This window comes from Leuresthes tenuis, unplaced genomic scaffold (genome assembly GCF_036924035.1).
Source record: "Leuresthes tenuis unplaced genomic scaffold, fLeuTen1.0.hap1 SCAF_5, whole genome shotgun sequence".
In the NCBI taxonomy this organism is placed as follows: domain Eukaryota; kingdom Metazoa; phylum Chordata; class Actinopteri; order Atheriniformes; family Atherinopsidae; genus Leuresthes; species Leuresthes tenuis.
Window position 1 is genome coordinate 7,893,386 of NW_027325359.1, and position 18,100 is coordinate 7,911,485.

An 18,100-nucleotide genomic window follows, 5' to 3' on the forward strand; every position below is an offset into this window, starting at 1 on the left:
ACAAATGACCTCGAACTGAACAAAAAAGAGGACATTTCACAATTAGAGAGGCGTTACAGCCCAGCATGATAACATATTCTTTTTTTGTTTTGTTTTTCCATCTGATTCTCCAAATAAACCCTCTGTACTACAGTTAGGGGGAAAAAAAGACCCCAGAAATGTAAAACGTAATTGTAACAAATTGTTAAAGCGCCCATTTTGCTCAATGATCAGTGGGGGGCGGTAAAGCACCACCGGTCACTCCAATATCAATGAAGAAGAAACCAACTCCCTCATCAGTAAGCGACAAAGATGGCCGCTTGTGGGCTGCTCCGCTCTCTGTCTTGCAACTTTAGCACAGTACTGCCTTTACTGGCTCGTCCAGCATCGCTTTCTCCTTTGCAGCGGGCTTCTAAATATTATTTTAGAAGAACGCTCGCCTCTTCGTGCCGATTATCAGCAGGTATTCGTCCAGTGTTGATGTTTTTTGGAGCAGAAGCCATTATATTTGATAGCAAAAGGGTAAATTTAGCTTGAAAGAAGGACATGCTTGTTAACGGAGCTACGACGTTTGTGTGTGTCACCTGTTGTTATTTTCCGATTACACAACCTTGTTTGTGTTCTAAGTCTTTCCTATGCTCTTGCAGCACTTAAATTCACAGACAAACACGAATGGATTCGAGTAGAAGATGACGGGATAGGGACAGTTGGGATCAGCAAGTTTGCACAGGTAAGTTTCCTGGCTGTGCGCGTGCACTCTAAATGTTATCTATGACATTGACACATGCTCACATGTACATGCACAAGGACTCAGGAAAGAGATGGTTTTCTTAACAACTTTGACCTTGTTTTCGGCCGCTTGCAGGAGGCTCTGGGAGATGTAGTTTACTGTGGACTACCAGAGGTGGGAACACAGCTGGCCCAGCAGGGTATGAAATCAGATCATTATTCAGCGCGTTTGTCAAGTGTGGTTTTCGGCTGTCGCACAATTTTATGAGCATCCATAACCAGCAAGCAAATAGATAACGATACTTCTTTTAAAGATAAGTTGTGTTCGTCAGCATCACGAATTACTACTCAATAGTAAGGACATCTGCTGTATGTTATTTGTCTTATCATTATTTTATTTCCGTGAGTTAAAATCAAAACTTGTCTTAGTTCAAACGTGAGGGATCAATATGATATTTTCTTTATGCAACAGTCCATTTTAAGATGCAAATAAAGCATAGCCCAATTATGTGTGAGATTACGTTCATTAATATCCAATAGAAATGTGTAATATTAAGATAAGCATCCAAATGTATATTTTGGAAGTTTCCGCTCATCTCAAAGAAGATGTGGAACAAGCGCTATTTTCAAATCTGTATTTTCAAACTTGGCAAATTTCAACACACATCCTTGTCGCTGGTCATCAAATCACAGAAAATGGTTTTAAACATAAATTATTTTTCTGTCAATCCATTGAGTTCATAGTTACTTTGGTGACCTTTGGTAGATGTCCGTTTCTGCTTTTTTTTTTTTTTGCCACCCATGTAATATAATTTGTGACAGAGGCTAGTTTCAGAGAGGCTAGTCATCTCAAAATGGCTTTTGATATAGCTGAATATTAGTCCACAACTATTTGGGTAGATGTATGCAAGCATTAATATCTTCCTTCGAAGCTACCTTTAGACCAAGATGTAACTACTGTGTGTAGTTTTCATTCTTCTGAATTGTATCCAACTTTAATTTAAAGGCGTTTGTTTCTAACAATCATTGTCACAGATGAGTTTGGAGCCCTGGAAAGTGTCAAGGCAGCTAGTGAGCTTTATTCCCCTTTGACTGGAGAAGTTGTAGAGGTCAATACACGACTGGCAGACAGCCCTGGTTTGGTCAACAAATCTTGCTACAAAGATGGTAAGTGTGCACAGAAATGATAGTTAAGTTCACGTTGCTTCTGATTTGTTTCAAAACTGTAGGCTAATATTGGCAATTAAATGGGGGTCGTTTGAAGTGGACAAATTATGTTGGAGGTTGATTTTCCACAGTTTGCGCATTGTTTCTTTGATTGCTGATATCTTTTAACTCGTGTGATGGTGTCAGTTAAATAAAAAGCTAGTTGGCTTTTTATGTGAAATAAACAGAACAGTTTTATTGGGAGGAAGAAAAAAAAGTTGAATTGACTAAAAAATGTACAATAGTTTGTGCTGTTTTTTTTTTTTTTTTTTTTACCAAAGCTTAATAATTCTGTTATGGGCTTTGAGATTCAATTGTTGGACAGTAGATGGCAGTATCGCACTATGACATAGAAGGCACGACACCAGGATACTATTTCACAGCATGTACAACCCCCCCCCCCCCTTTTTTTTTTTTTTTTTTGCACAACCGCTGTGGAACGCCATGTTTGTCTCTTCTCCATGCCTGTTCGTTAGTTTGGGTGCTTTGACTTGCCGTGGGATTTAATTTGAGTGGTTGCTTCATTGTTTGTTGCCAAATGAAGAATTTTAAAAGGTTAATTCCTGGAACTAAAATTGGCTACAGCATGTTTTCACCTGACTCATAGCTTAACCTGGTTTTGTTGTAGGTTGGCTGATGAAGATGACCATTGCAAACCCAGCTGAGCTGGACACTCTGATGGATGAAGTTGCCTATGAGAGATACATCCGCTCCATTGAGGACTAACCCAGCATCCCCTAATAAGTGCCGTGCTCCTTTTCTTTTTCAAACGCCACTGGCAGGAAAATGCTCTAGATCTGCCCGTCCGTAAAGCTCCGTTGGGGAAGCTTTAGTTTCAGATTGCTGACCTGCCAGTGTTGTAGAGCTGTGAACTTTAGAAATCCTTTACCTACTGTTAAAAGGCTGACTTTGGAGAGTCTGTCAGGCTACACTGACTAAAGAACAAGTGTTGAGTTGTTGCTGCCTGAAATCCCCAGACAGAAGAGATGGAAACTAGCAGCCAGTAGAATATTTTCCAAGGATTTCAGTCAGAGGTTTAAAACCATGATGTTTTGTTCTAGTAAACTGTTAGTATTAAAAAGCACTTTGGTCTTTCTGGTATTAATAATTATGTTGGTCTACACTGCATGTATGACAGTTAAACTATGGACTTGGGACCTGTTTAATAGAAAATAAACATTTCCTGACGCATTGTCTTCTTTTATTTCCCAACATTTAGACTTGGTATTAAAAATACAGGCGGTATCTTACAGCTTGTTTCGGCCAGTGTGACTGCACAAGGTATTTGGTATTAGACAGGTAGTGAGCATTTATTATTACTGTTGACATTCTCTGGCTTCCATCACAAGTCAGAACATGGATACAAAAAAAGTTAACCCTGAATTCAGAATGTAAGACTGGAACCTGATTCCACTCTCACCTTGACCAAAGTCTTTTGTCATATACACTGCCAAAAACCTTGGAACCTTTGTGCCTTCATTTAGTGGGTGGGAAAAGGTGTAAACCTCAGTTTCAAACACAGCAAAGACTGTGACACCTGGTGGTTTCAGAAGTTGTAGCAGCCCTTCAAGTCAAGCTGGGAGGTGTGTGTGAGCATTAATAAGTAAACATTGGCTGTACTGGCTGACTTGAGCCAGTATTTCAAGTATTTCACCTGTGCTGGTATGAAAAAGTGTTTAATAACTGAGATTGTACTTAATACTCACTCTATGTTCAATGCTGTTCAATCTTTTTCACACATATTTCACCCTCACTACTTACTCGGGTCTACTGCAGGACCAGATAGCCTTATTCTTCACCTCAGGCCGGGTTACACCTCACATTAATGTGCACCTTTGCTAATGTGATCACAAGTGAACAATTGTAAGTACAAGTGCTAAAGGAGCCTCTGGACTAAGACCACCAGGTTCAGGAACAGCTGTTGGTTACCCTTCCCCATTCTCACTCACCAACCCCATCCTCATGCCTCCATTACCATACACACACTCGCCAACACCCTAGACTGAACTGCGTATACTCTATTGTTTTGTAGGGCAATCATTACATCATTTTCAGTATCTTTCATATATTCTACTTCCACTACTGTACATAACAAATATTTGTTTCTTTATCCATTGCACCACTGTGCCCTACTGTACATTCTGTATATATTGTAAGTCATCACCCGCTGTACTATTGTATAGACTATTTCCCCAGTACTGATCACAGTCCACACCACTGTACATGCTGTATAATTATACTTACCGTATAGTTACAGTCCACCATACATACCTGTAGCAATAGGTATTCATTCGCACACACATTTATATATTATATACCTGCATTTCTGTATATATCATACTATACTACAATTACTGCTTATGCACCTCAGGTTAGAAACAATCTGCATATCGTTGCCTGTACCTGTGACATATGAATTGACAATAAAGTTGAATCTAAACTAATCTAATCTAGGTGTGAATGTACTTGGGATGTACTGAGATTGCACTGCTATCTGACTCAGTGATACAGAGGTGGTGTGGGATGCATATGGCCACTTTCTTTCAATGAAGTAAATGCAAATGTGTGGGCACATTGAAGGACAAGTTACTCACTTGGCATGTCCATTTTCACGTAGGCATGCCAGAGAGAGGGATTGTTCAGTTTGGGGCTCGTCTTATACATACCTGTGGCTCCACATAGCATTTCAAATATCATGGGTCCCTAAAACTGGTATTTCAATGCAACAAAGCAGAACCTAAAACAAAGTGTCCCAATCTGTATTATTTCAGTATTTTGCTAAAAAGCTGAAAGCTTTCTCAGAACTGACAGTGACAAGGCCTGCAAGTTCATTCCCATATACAGTGGCACAAGTGTTTACCTCAGCACCATTCATTCTAATTTCAGGTGGAAAGTGAAGCTGTCCACTTGTGATCACACCAACCAAGAGGCAAATTAAGCCAGGTGTAAACAAGGCTGTAAAGTCTTTTGCTCTGTGGCATTTTGTGCATTTGTATAAGTAACGGTCTTTGTCACTTCGATCCTTTAATCTTTTAAGGATCTCTGGCTCACTTTAGTGAAGCGACAGCCCCACCAGGTACAATAGAGAATCTGTCTTTAGCTGTTGGAGTTCTTCTGGCTCTTCCGCGAAGTGAAGGAGGCGGAGGGAGCCCTTCCATCCTGCGATAATCCTTCTGCAGCCTCTCCTGTCTCTGGGCTCCCTCATACATCACACTGGCAGTGAAGTCTCTCTCATTCAGGAAGGCGATGGTCTCATCCCTCTTGCGGCTCACATAACCTTTTAGCACAGCGTTGTAGGGATTTGATAAGGCATCTGCATCCGGATCTTCTTGCTGGTGTTTGAATTCCATGCGAGTGATGACAGGCAACAGGAACTCCTTCCCCTTCGATTTCACAGCTCCATCCTTGTGTGACAGGCCCAGAGCCTCAGAGACCAGGCGTGGGGGCAAAGGCACCAAGTCACAGCCTGAACGCTTGTCAACATACTGTCCAAACTCTTTACGCACCAAAGCTACATCTTGCAGAGACTGGCTCCTCCGCTCCTCTAGATCTGTGATTATTCGCTCAGGATACGTCTGGCCAAACACCACACCTAAACAGACACAGGATGTCTATGTTAAGGTGCCAAACTCTACACTCTGCATCGCGTTCATCTAAAACATATCAGAATTTTTTTGGTGCAACAACTATTTTAGAAAGAGCTGTTGAACCTGAAGCCTTAAATTTCTCACCTGCACGGCGCAGCATGGATGCAGGACATTTCCAAGGTTTGTGAATAAGCTCATCAGGCAGATCAGCAAGCTCAGGGCACCATTTTCTAACATAGCTGCCATTGGGGTCACAGGTCATTGCTGCGTCAACAGGGTGCATGACAAAGTTCCAGTGATCCAGGCCACACATGCCCCCATTCTGCCACATCATTGCATCTATGGCAACATCGGCATCCACCAGAGTGTCCTAAACATATTCAAATGTTTGTTACAGTCGAGTAGGTTTCATTTTACTCAGTATCAAAAAAATGTGCAGTCATGCACGCTTGAAACTTACCTGAAACCAGCGATAGCCCTCTTGCCAAGGAAAATGGAGATATGCAATGAGAAAAGATGCCACCACATGTCTCATGTAGTTGTTCATCCAGCCTGTCAACCAGAGCTGTCTCATGGCTGCATCGACCAGGGGGTAGCCTGTTTTACCACGCTGCCATGCCTTCAGGTGGCTGCGATCAGTACTCCATCGCAGTGCCTGGAAATACCAGTGGGTGAATAATGCTTTGTTGGTAAACATCACACTTTGTCATCTGTTGTATTTCTATGTACAGAAAAAGAAAATTGTGTTTATCCTGTTTAATAATGTTGAAACATGGCAGCTGAATCCAACCTTGTATGGAGGTCTGAGGGATTCCCAAGGAAGATCGGGAAAAAGCGTTAACTGCCAGTAAGCCAAATCTCTCCACGCCAGTTTGCGTTGGAACTTTGGGGGTCGACAGCGTGCTCCTTTGGCATCCCACAGCAGCCAGCGTGGACTGAGTTGACCAAAGTGAAGGTAGGGAGACAGGCAGCTGGTGTTGGGAGCATCTGCCCTGCCTGACTCCTTTTCATACCTATACACACCTGGGAAACATGGAAATAACCATGTACAGCTGTTAGATGCCACGCTCCTTAAAATCTCTGCAAACACACTTCATAAAGTGCATATAAACTCTCTCACCATCATGGAAAAAGGCATCTAGTCGGACATGTGCTCCATCTTCACTAAAATCCCAGGAATTCCGAATGTTTGCTGCCCAGTCAATCTGAAGGCAAAATTGAACAGAAAGAAAAGGTTTAAGACTGTATGCTCTGTCTTTTTGAGGACTTTGCTGCTTTGTTCACTCACTATTGTGCCGTCCTTCCTGCGGGGCATACGTGCCAAGCCAAGCGTGTCCAAAGGCACGCCCTGTGGCCAGTGGGCAGGAGTGGGTAGAGATACTGGAGGCTCCAGTGGAGCCCCTATCGTAGACCCTGGATTCTGTTTACAGCAGCTCATGAAATGAGACACTGAGCCTATTCCTACATAGCAGAGGAAAATAGAAACAGGTTGATCGTACTTCAGTTAAACTTTGATTGCAAAAAAATATTCTAACTTTGAACACAAATATTCAAACAAGCTTAATTGACCAAATTCGTTTCTGGAAGACTAACCTCGAAGTCCAACACCCTCCGTGCTGACAGAATAAGGATCTCTTAGACAGTAAGAGTGGAATATCCTGCATTCAACACCTTCCTTCTGCAGAGCTGACACCACCACATCATCTCTCTCCTTCAGCCACGGCTCATACAAGGCATTAGCCAACACTGTTCCTGCCCCAGTCTCCTTTACCAGCTGTTTCAGTAAAAGCAGAGAGGATCCAACCTTGTTCCCCTGTGCGTTGGCCTCAAGGAAGATGAGATGGCTGCCAATACGCTCCAGAGACACACAAAAAGAGGACAAAGCCTGATGAAGCCAATATTTGCCTGTTAAAAAAGGGAGGACCTAATTAGACAACAGTCGAAAGACTCACAAATTTATCACATTTTGCTGTCTGAAGATTTTTGGAAACATTCCTAACTGATTCCTTGGGAAACCTACATGCTCCACCCATTGCCACGGTAATCCCTGGTCCCTCCTCCTCTTCAGGGCTCCAAATAAAGACAGGGATGACAGGCGCACCAATCTCTAGTGATCCAGTGAGAGCAGGGTTGTCACACAGTCTCAAATCCCTCCTGAACCACAGCAAAACTGGTGCTGTTGCTGATGGAGAACTGGGTAAACCTACAACCTGCTTCCCAGCTCCTTTTCGCCGCTGCCGCCTGTTCTTAGAGCGTTTTGGTTTCTCAGATGGATTGAAGTCCCCTTCTTCCATCATTTGGTCACCTTCACTTAAAGTATCTTGCTTTGAAAATGAGGCAGGTGATCCCAGGACACAAAGAGCCTGACCTTTCCCAGGTGTTTGATCATCATAATTGTTTAGATGAGTAACTTTCTGAGAGTCAATCTCTCGGCTTGTCTGTGGAGGACTCGCCTCATACCTGGGTCCAGAGCTGCTAAGTCCAAGTTGCAGGGGCTGTGGCTGGTTGTAGTTCGTGGTTGACAGCTGTTGATTTTTTGTCTCCAGCAGGGACAGAGCCAAAGCAAATTCCAGCTCATCGTGTTCGGTCTAGAATTTAATTAGAAAAACACATTATTACTATTATAACATCTTACTGTATCATAAGTAAGTTTGCCCTGTCCACCAAACAGCTGCTTTAGTGTGAACTAAATGTTTATTAATCGTTTTGCACTCGGGACATGTCAGGCTGCTACTTAACAAAGTGATATATTAACAGTTTATTAAGCCTAAGGTCCTATGTGCCCTTTGCACAAGACCTACTTGTGTTTTGACTTATAAGAGCGGATTAGGTCTTTTCACAGGACTGAGTGTATATGTGTACAAACAGGACGAGATTTCCAGTTTCTATGCTGTGTGCAGTATTTCCTCTGAAAATAGCAGCACTCTGATGCAGCACAAGATGTTGATGTTATTGCTTTGAGATTGTGGTCTCTGCTTGTTTTCCTATATACTGCACTACAAGGTCACATTTAAACTACACATGAATTATAATTGTATTCCAAAAGGTTCAGCACAGCTGTTGCCCACTGGAAGTTTCATGCACCTTTCTGACTAAAGTCCAGTGACCATTTTAAATTCAGAAAATCTGAATGAATACCAACATTACAGTCATTTTCCACAGCAAGCATTTGATTTGTCACAGCAGAACGAGCACGGGTGGAAGTATAAAGATAAATGTTCCCTTTAGTGTACCAGTATCTGGTGAGTGTAAATGAGTATATCCAACACCGCTGACTCCTCTAAGTAGAATGCAGTTATCAATAGTACATACTCCAGTTGGTTTCCTACTAGTGTTACTGAGAAACTAAAAGGTAATTAGCTATTATTAGTGTCACTTATAACACCTTTTCCTTTTATAAAGCACTTTTCCTGCCGTGACAAGTCAAAATGTCTGCTGTGAGACACAAGTCTGTTCACAGAGATTGCCATTTTTCACATTCCAATGTCTTACATGAACATTGGCCGAAGCTCCTGTTTGTCTGTACGTTTTAAATATTAGCTTTAATAAAAGGTCTTTAATTTCCTGCTTTTTTTTTATTGGGGATTTCAAAAAATGTTTTATTTTGTGCTTTCTTGTTTTGTAATAATTGTTTTTTGAGATTTCAGTTTTATTCACGTTCTCTTATGATGGATTTATTTTGTTTAGTTTAGTTTAGGACCGGTTGTACATTTAATCACATGTCAGGGTTTTGCATTTAAATTTAATTTAAATTCAAGCATCGCACCTCTGCCACCTTACTGGGTAGATGGACATATATGATATTCTTTTTATTAGTATTCAATCGTTTACTTCTAGAAAATACCAGGGTAAGAAGGGTACTTTAATACTTTATGCGCAAAGAACGGCGTTTTCGCAAGTTATATCTAGAAACAAGGCTCCGGTTTTGCATAATATCACAAAATTACTTTTAAAACTAATATCTTCTTTAAAGTAGATAATAAGAACTGCGAACGTGCCTATCGTCGAAACAATCATTCAGCTGTGGAAAAGCGCCAACAAACACGAAGTTAGTCATTTGTAGACATGGTTGTCGTATTCCAATTCAAACACACTTTTGCATGTGTCGTTTAATAGGTTACTCACCTTGGAGAAATATTGCTGGTAAATGGAGGTGAGGACAGAGTGCAGGCGGATGTTGGCCGTGGACAGAGGCTTGATGAGGGATGGGAACTGCGAGAAGGTTTCTTGATGCCCCAAAACGGACACACACATCGCAAAGAAACACTCTGGATCCTCTCGACCCACCAGTACCTCTCTTAACATCTGTCTCACCAGAGCTTGGTCACCAGCCGCCGAAGGAGACATCTTCAAATGAAAGGTGATGATGAATTAAAGCTACAAAAAATATGTAAAATATTAAAGGCTCAGGCATTCAGTACACAGCCCGATTCTCGTACTATACAAGCTTCCACTACCGGTTACCAAACAACAGCTGATTTGTAGTTACACAACCCACATGTCTGAGTTTTGTAACCCCTGAAGTTGAGGATTTGTAATTTGAAAGTATGGCCAGTAGGGGGAGCACACATCTAACAAATAGAGCCTAAGTGGTAACGCTTTTACATTATGAGAGTAACAGATGGGAGTACTTGTTTACATTTCATAATAAAATAGAGAATTATACACTTAATACATGCTTTGGAGTTGTTATTTTTTCTATCATAGCTTTTCTGTGGTTAATCTTCCTTCCTAGAGTACAAACACTTCTCTATGAAATCATACTTGTCAGATAACATTTTTCATGTCTGAGGCCCAACAAGCTCAAACAGAGGCTCATTTGAACTGATTATCACATGCCACTAGGACCTTGGTCTTAAAATAGTCATTCTTTAAGTTTTGCGTAGCCTTTATCTTTACTGGAATGGGCTCCTTTTCAAGAGCTCCCTCTGATGTGAGTCTGAAAAACAAAGCCAGAAGACAGCGTACCCAGCAGTGAATTTTTAATCATAGTCGGTATTCCCACTGTTGAAGAGTTGCTAGGTAATTGATTTTCTTAATGAGACCACGAGTAAGCTTTTTAATGTACGCAGCAGGGGACGGTGGTTTGTGACACTTGTGGACCGAACAGTAAAATTCTTTGTGTGGTTGATAAGCTCCATCTGAAATGTGACTGGAGGCCTGCAATCTCACTATTGCGTGAAAAGAACTCAGGGTGTATGAAGGGAAGATGTGATGAGAGCTGTGGTATGTAAGGAGAGCAATACAGCAAGAGAGGAAGAGAAAGAGATTGAGAGAGAGGGGGAATCAATAGTGTTTAGACAGAGAAGTGGAGTCTAAGTGTGTGATCAATAGAGAGCAGAGAGGAGAGATTAGCTGCTTTTCTCTCTCAAACTAACACTGACAAATTGGTGAATTGGTGTATCGGCCCTTGGGCTAAACGGATTGACCTGCTGTTTCCATGTTCTACCGTGTACTGTCAATAAAGATCTGTGTTCATTGTGACTCTCAATGAAGAGAGTGAATGAAGCACCAGCACATAGAAAAAGGAAAGGGAAGGAAAGGGAATGGAGAAGGGCGACCCAGGTGCTCCTGTAGCCTTGATTCTCAGAAAATGTCCTCACCTCTGTCTCATTAACACATACGTGCATTCACATGCGCATCCTCGTGCACACCGTTATAAAACCATAATAACATCTCCAGGAAAATTAATGGAAAGACAGATTAAAAACTAAGTGAGGAGAAACGGGGCACTGGTGTAGCTATTTGCAACTCATAAATCATTCTGACACACCCACGCGTAGACACATGCATAGACACACACACACACGTATACGTACTGTAATTAACCACAGGCTATTTACTCTCTCCTGCTGTAAATTAGACATGCAGACACAGTTATTACATTAGGGGAATCTGCCATGCAGAATGCTAACAGGAGGAGGAGGGGACAGTCATACACACAACAACCAGCTCATACAAACATAAACACGCACACACACATGCATGTACACAAGAAAGAGGGTATGGAAGAATCATAGACTGACGGGAGTAAAAATGAAGCTGCAGCAGAGAGAATAGGGGCCCCCAGCTCTTTGTTCCCTGCTGCATTTCATTATCTGAAACGCCAGCCGACACACACGACACACACACAGACACACGCATCGCACCTCCCCCTTCCCTAAAGCTGTCTGCCTCCACTCTATGCACACTGCACAAAAAAAAAAAAATAGAGGAAAATAGAGATACTGCGTCAGTGCCATTCATTCGTAGCTGGACTTGGTCATGACAAGCGTGTCTGCATGGTCATCTTTAACATAGCCAGTCCAGAAGCAGCTCTTAGTTGACTAGTTCCCTTGAACCAGTGCACATAAAAAGCATCGTCCCATGAATTCAAGTCTAAGTGTAACAAATGGAAATGAGGACTTGATTAAAGCAAATACAAATACTTTGTCAGGGATAGCTTGTCTCCACTTGGTTCATATCAAGTTTTTATTATTTTCTGGCAGTCCCCCATATGTGTGTGTGTGTGTCCTCTTGTTCCCCCCTGCCTCCCTTACCCTTCTCTGTCCCTCTGTTTTCCCACGGTGATCGATAGCTCATTACAATCATTGACTGCGGCTCATCAGCACCTGTTAAGGTCTGGAAAGACAGAAAAGGTGCACGTGCCTCTAAGACAGTGTGTTTTGTGTTCCTAGCCTATTGATAAACAGGAAGGATTTGTGTTAAATTAGCCAGAGGTGAAGTTTGATATTTGAATGGTTATTTTCTAATGAACATCCATTGTTGCGGGTGTCTAGATTGTTGCTGCTTTATGGTCCGTGGTCTTGAGGAACATCTTATTATGCAACTCACGTGGGTACCATGGTTTGTTGCTATGGTGATTGCCAAGGGAGCCAGAGTATTATAGGTGTTTATCCTAGACAGGAGAGGGCTACTCTCTGTCTATCAGGACATGCTTCAATTTACCACACAGTATGGACCACACATAAAGATCAGCACACTCACAGAGGGACAAATAGAAGATACAGAATACAAAACAGTCAGGAGCAGAATTTGTCTTGTAGATAGTCTTCCTATTCCTGGAAGAAAGACCTTCTCAAAACTGTTAGTTGTTGGTTTAAGGTGTCACCACGCAGTTAGTTTGTTGAGAGAACAGACTGTGAGTGGAAAGAGGCAAACAGAAAAAAAAGGGAGAGATTGAAAGACAGCATTAGAAACTACAAACCATGGTTATGGGGAAGAAAAAAAAGACTTAAAAAAATAGACAATTGTTAGACCTCAAGGGGTTCCCAGTGGATTCAATCACAGTGTGCTTGAAGAAAAGAGGAAAATTGGCATAAGATTGTGAAATTTTATGAAAAGCGGGATATAAATAGGGGGAATACAATGGCGGATTGGATAAAGAACAAGTCTCTCAGTCCATGCATAAATTACACACATCATTTACATATTCATTATGTTTTGTGTTCTAATGAGAGTATTTGCTTAATAGCTCCGCCACCACTGGCAGCTTTGTTTGTCACAAGAGAATTTACAAAATGGGGTGTGGGGTGTGGGGGACAAAGGATCATGGGTCATCTTGGTAAAGTGGGTGAGGTCAGTGGTACACAATCAATTTCACTGATAATCGCATCAATCATGTTGCTGTACTGTGCATGTGTGAACAAGCACAACCTGCTCAATGTTCTCTGAGATGTGAAATGAAGCACATATGAAGGGGGTTGCTCAAAGTTAATTAAAACAACACAGCTTTTTCTAAACTCAGGGCTCTCTTCATTCTTCTCCACTTGTCTCTGTGGAATAAGTTACTCCTGCTGTAATTACCTACAGGGCAGTCACTGAGATCATTCCTTCAGCTGCTGAAATAGTCCTTCAAATGACAATAAAGATTGACGATTTGTGGTATGCCATGTAAGAGATGAAAAGTTCTATTTGTTTCACTGAAGTAATTTTGGGTGTATGTGTAGCACTACGTACAAACTGTTGGAATAAATTATTTAGAAAGTGAATGAATGAAATTAGAGGGATGGAAATGTAGAGACAGGGGGAAGGGCAACGGAGGGATGAGCTACAAATGAGAACGATGGCGGTGGCAGGTTGGCACAGTGCCATCCAGTCAGGACTTGAGCGGGGGCGGGCATGGGCATGGGCGAAGGGGCGAGGAGGATAAGAGTGAAAGAGGACGAGAAAGAGACCTCCATACTGCTACCATGGTGCCACCTTGGCACAGACATAATGGGGCATTACGAACACAAGACTGGGCAGAAAAAAGGAAGCTACGAAAAAAATCACGGTATAGTAGAGTATAGAAGTAAGATGCCTGCACGTAGGGGATGACTCAATTGTAGATCGATGAAGAAGACGTAGAAAGAAGTTGAAGAGGGAACTGGATGTGCCCATGGTGAGCAGATGCCATATGAAAACAATGGCATAGGAAAATACTATATTCTTTCCACTCGCTGACTTTTTGCTCTCCTTCTGCCAGCCGCAGCGTGCCAGCCGCAGCGTGCCAGCCAACGGGCAGCGTGCCAGTTTGTTCTCGTGGCATACCCGAAGCTATTGAAGCAGCTGGCGGAGGACTGTTGTAGTCAAAGACGAGAGAACTCACCTCTGAGGATTTGCTCCGAATCACCGTTTGTTTGCCTGGACAAAGCAAAGAAGAAGTGCCCAGGCAATGGTTGCCAGTAGTTGTGATGGTATCTTTTGACGGGCAACAAGGGCACCGGGAGAAAGATGGCATGGTGCCAAAGCAGCATAATACACACATTTGTAAACAGAAACGTCCATACGGTGAGCAGAACATTTCGGATGCCTTGAACGTTTTTGGCGAAGATATCCTCTCAAGGGAGAAGCCAAAAACAGAGATGGCATCAAGCCAAGCGCAAACTGCGAGGCATTTACAGGCGCCATCAAAAGCTGTACAAAAACACAGTAAATGGCAGCTCAAAATAGCAGAAAAAGGTTAAAGCTGTTGTGGGTGTATGGGAAAAAAACATTTCCTTGATGCCAACTCTGCTCTGTGCCAACTGCAGCACTGAAAAGAAGCTGCTGCCCATTACATAGAACCAAGAGGAGGGATTGTACCATTTTATCATGACGAGGAAGAGAATTCAGAGGAAAAGAAATAATGAGCAAAGTTAATAAAGGATACAGAAGAAGGAAAAATGGGATATTTTGTGCTTAATGAAGAACAGTGGGAGTGATTGGACAGAGATGATGAAGAGCCTCTTTCCTGGACTTGTACACCTGGGATGTTCTTAAAGGGAAACCCACTGCTATGTGTGTTAAAGGGAGGGATACATTGGCATCAACCTCTGGGTGTCAAGCTGTGTTTCTACATTACCAGTCAGGAAGGGTTCCGCAGTCGTCAGGGGCGGGCAACTGTCTGGGCATCTCATCTGCAGCTAATTAACAGCCACACACTAATTCTAACAGCCGATCATAATTAGCGATTTAATCGCTCGTCAACGCTTTTCTCCCCCCCTAAATTGCACCTCCTATTTGGACACATGCGGATAAGCTAAGGAACGCGGGATCCCCCTCCTCTCTTCCTCATCCTTCTTTCCTTCATCCATGGCTCCAGACTCCAGTGGGATCTTAATTAAGCCTGGGCTTCATTATGCAAATGGAGTACAATAAGCGACAGCGGAGGTGGAGCTGGATACAGACTAAACGGAGCAATGGGAGGGAAGCACTGGAAGTGGAAAAATGAGATGTGGAAGGCTACCAACATCTTGTGTATGATGTTACTGCATTACAATAATTGTATATGGTTCTAAAGGGATATCTTCAATGTACTTCTAACACATGTGTTGTGTGAGAACCAACATCTCGCACTCTGATGCATATCTGCTGCCACTGGGAAGACTTCTCTGAAATAACACTGGATATTCAGAATGTCATCCCTCACAAAGAAAATTCATAAGGGATTCGTGACAATGAACCCCTTAATATCACCAGTTGGCTGTTGTCGTGGATACGGGGAAAGATGGTAGAGATAGGGAGAAAGAAAAGAGGCAGACAGAAACACTGACAGTGGCAGAAGCATGGCAGCTAATGTCATCTCAGTTTAATCATCGCATTGGATCATGGGGTTCATGAAAATTCATTTGCATATCATTAAATGGAGAGAGGTTATTTGGTGTGGGCCGCCAAAATGAGATTGGATGAAGGAAGGGGAAAAAAAGGAAAATGCAGGGGCTCGTTATTAAACAGCAATGTTTTATAGTCTGCCAGGCGATTCATTTAATTTGGGCGTAATTAAAATGTGTCAGACTCAATCAATCATGCCAACAGGGATACTATCAATGTATCAGTCTGAGAAAAGACTAATCAGTGGATATGCAGTTGGACATTTTCCAATAACAGTCAATAACAGAGTGCTTTAGTCCTCTGTGAAGATGACCAATCTCTGACATATTTGAAGCTGTTTATCAAAAGATTCAATGCAACTTTTGTGCACTGTGTCAAAACATATCTCTGACGGGTGGTAATGTCACTCTATGTTTGTCAATAAGAGTGTACCTCAAGCTTTCTTTTTGACCTTAGTTATAAGCCGTCTGTGGTGTGTATGTATTTGCATGCCTGCACGGATCTCTTATTTGCATAAGTGATGTAATTAGACCATCCTTTCACATGCAGATCAGTTTGACCACATGGCAATCACTCATACACACATACAACCACACACACATACGCACGGCAGCACACGCTCACTGCCATGACCACCCCCATATCACGGAGAGTCTGTTGTCTGCGAGCAGGGAGTGTAAAGATTAACATAATCCAGCTAATAAGTGTGAGTAATATTCACACAGTGACGCGTGGCATAGACACTCTCCTGCTGATGCGTATTTGTATCTCATTATAGATGGAAAGTACTGTGGACGCCAGTTGGGTGAGGGGGGCAGTGTGACAGTGAGATGGTGAAGGGTCACAAAAAGTGGGCCTGAACAATGAATTGCAAGTTATCCTATTCACTATTTCAAAGAGGAATCAATGTAATATTGAGACAGGTGACAGAGGGAACCGTATAACCAGGATACTGAAGATTAGGAAAGGGGATTTTTTTTTATGTCCCCGTAAAATCAGAAAAACAGTGCCTCGGATATTTCCTAAAAAGGTACAGTGTCAGTTTTTGCAGCAAAATGTAAGAATTACAAATAGAGTTTGTTTGTGCTTGCAGGCTAGCTCGGCCACATGATTGATTAGGATGGTGTGACGACCATTAAAAAGTCATTTAAAAGATGGATAGGGACCACATTTCCAAATAAAAACCACTTTATACCTGATGAAGTGCTGAACAAACTCTCCTTCAAAGACATTTACTGATTACTCTTAGAGTATGACTGAGTGTAATGTGGGACAATATGCATCAGCCATATACAACTCCAAAACGTCTGCACTTAGTCAGGCAGTGGTTGGTGAAGCTCACAATTTTACAACTAAAATTTATTTATCTATTTTACTTTAAGGACACAGTAGATGTTATTACGGACTTCAGTGTAATCCATCTATGTTCAAGAAGAAAATGGACAAGTAATGTTAAAAACAGCCCTACATCTGAAATAGTGATTGAAATGTATCCGAAAGCACACCGTGGATGCAGCTGAAACCTTATCCTCAGAAGCAGAGGGGTGTCTGAATGTGCAAAAAGATTTCAGCTCTGTCTCTTTAACTCAGGGCTCAACCACAGCAGCATGCTTTGGGATTCATGCATAAACATGAGCTGGCCTTTCAAGCTCTCTCCTCACATAACCAATCTAAATCTAAATGAGCCCCCACTACAGATACACCAGCAGGCAATGACATTACACCCCCTCCCCAGCCACAGCCCAACCCCCCACTCTACTCTACTACCCCCAGCGACACATATACACCAGCAGGCAATAATTTCACGCCATCCCTCAAAGCCCCCCCTCCGCCTACTCTCCATACACACACACTCGTACCCCTTTTTGCCGCAACCCCACCAGCTGCACAGTACTCATTTGATTAAGAGGGGGAGGACAGAGAGAAGGAGAAATGGTGGGGGATCACTTTATCACGATGACTTTCTAAGATGGCTATCACCAGATGCGAAGCTATCTTAAACCCTCTTCTGTGTTTACTTTGCTATTGTTCTCCACATGTATCCGTTCGACTCCTCATTGGAACAAAAATCAGATCATAACAGTTCCATGATTACATTTCTCTTTGAATGGCTTGCTCAAACGAACAGACGTAGATACCAGTGAGTGTGAATCTGAAAGAAAGACACATTCCTATGTTCTTTTTAAGATTTCCCTCTTTGGCAAGTTGCTTCATCAACTTCTGGAAAGTTTTGCATAAGAAAGAACAAAATAATAAAATCTTCTCAACCAACCTTAGCTGTGGTCTTTGAAATGTTGCATATGAATATCAGTGTGTCCTAAATGTGCTGTGGTGTGCAATTTTCCTCTCCTCTCTCCCAGAGTCGTAAAATACATTATCATCAGCAGCAGCAGGAGCAGCAATGTAATTCATCCGAGGTCGTTAATATTCATCATATCATTTAGTCACAAAGGAAACTCATCTGGCTGAATGTCACAGATGTAATTAATGAAGTGACCCCAGAGGTCATGGCTCCATTCACCAAA

General features: G+C 42.2%; 2 protein-coding genes and 1 long non-coding RNA gene across 3 annotated transcripts; 2 read left to right on the forward strand and 1 right to left on the reverse strand.

Annotated features, from left to right (window-relative positions):
• The first annotated feature begins 275 nt into the window (after window positions 1–275).
• On the forward strand, window positions 276–3,102 carry LOC140307024 (glycine cleavage system H protein, mitochondrial-like). Its single transcript, XM_072385717.1, has 5 exons — window positions 276–442; window positions 627–709; window positions 845–908; window positions 1,744–1,875; window positions 2,543–3,102. Exons 1-5 carry the CDS (start codon window positions 292–294, stop codon window positions 2,638–2,640), a joined length of 528 nt encoding a protein of 175 aa, XP_072241818.1. The 5' UTR covers window positions 276–291; the 3' UTR covers window positions 2,641–3,102.
• LOC140307023 (deoxyribodipyrimidine photo-lyase) lies at window positions 2,794–9,925 on the reverse strand. The gene is made up of 9 exons (XM_072385716.1): window positions 9,627–9,925; window positions 7,522–8,089; window positions 7,095–7,406; window positions 6,790–6,962; window positions 6,622–6,706; window positions 6,292–6,524; window positions 5,962–6,156; window positions 5,646–5,871; window positions 2,794–5,506 (listed from the first exon to the last, which is right to left on the reverse strand). Exons 1-9 carry the CDS (start codon window positions 9,846–9,848, stop codon window positions 4,962–4,964), a joined length of 2,559 nt encoding a protein of 852 aa, XP_072241817.1. The 5' UTR covers window positions 9,849–9,925; the 3' UTR covers window positions 2,794–4,961.
• A 3,748-nt stretch (window positions 9,926–13,673) lies between these two features.
• LOC140307027 (uncharacterized) lies at window positions 13,674–17,847 on the forward strand. The gene is made up of 2 exons (XR_011915792.1): window positions 13,674–13,884; window positions 13,969–17,847. It is a non-coding gene; the product is annotated as an uncharacterized lncRNA (long non-coding RNA).
• The last annotated feature ends 253 nt before the right edge of the window (window positions 17,848–18,100 follow it).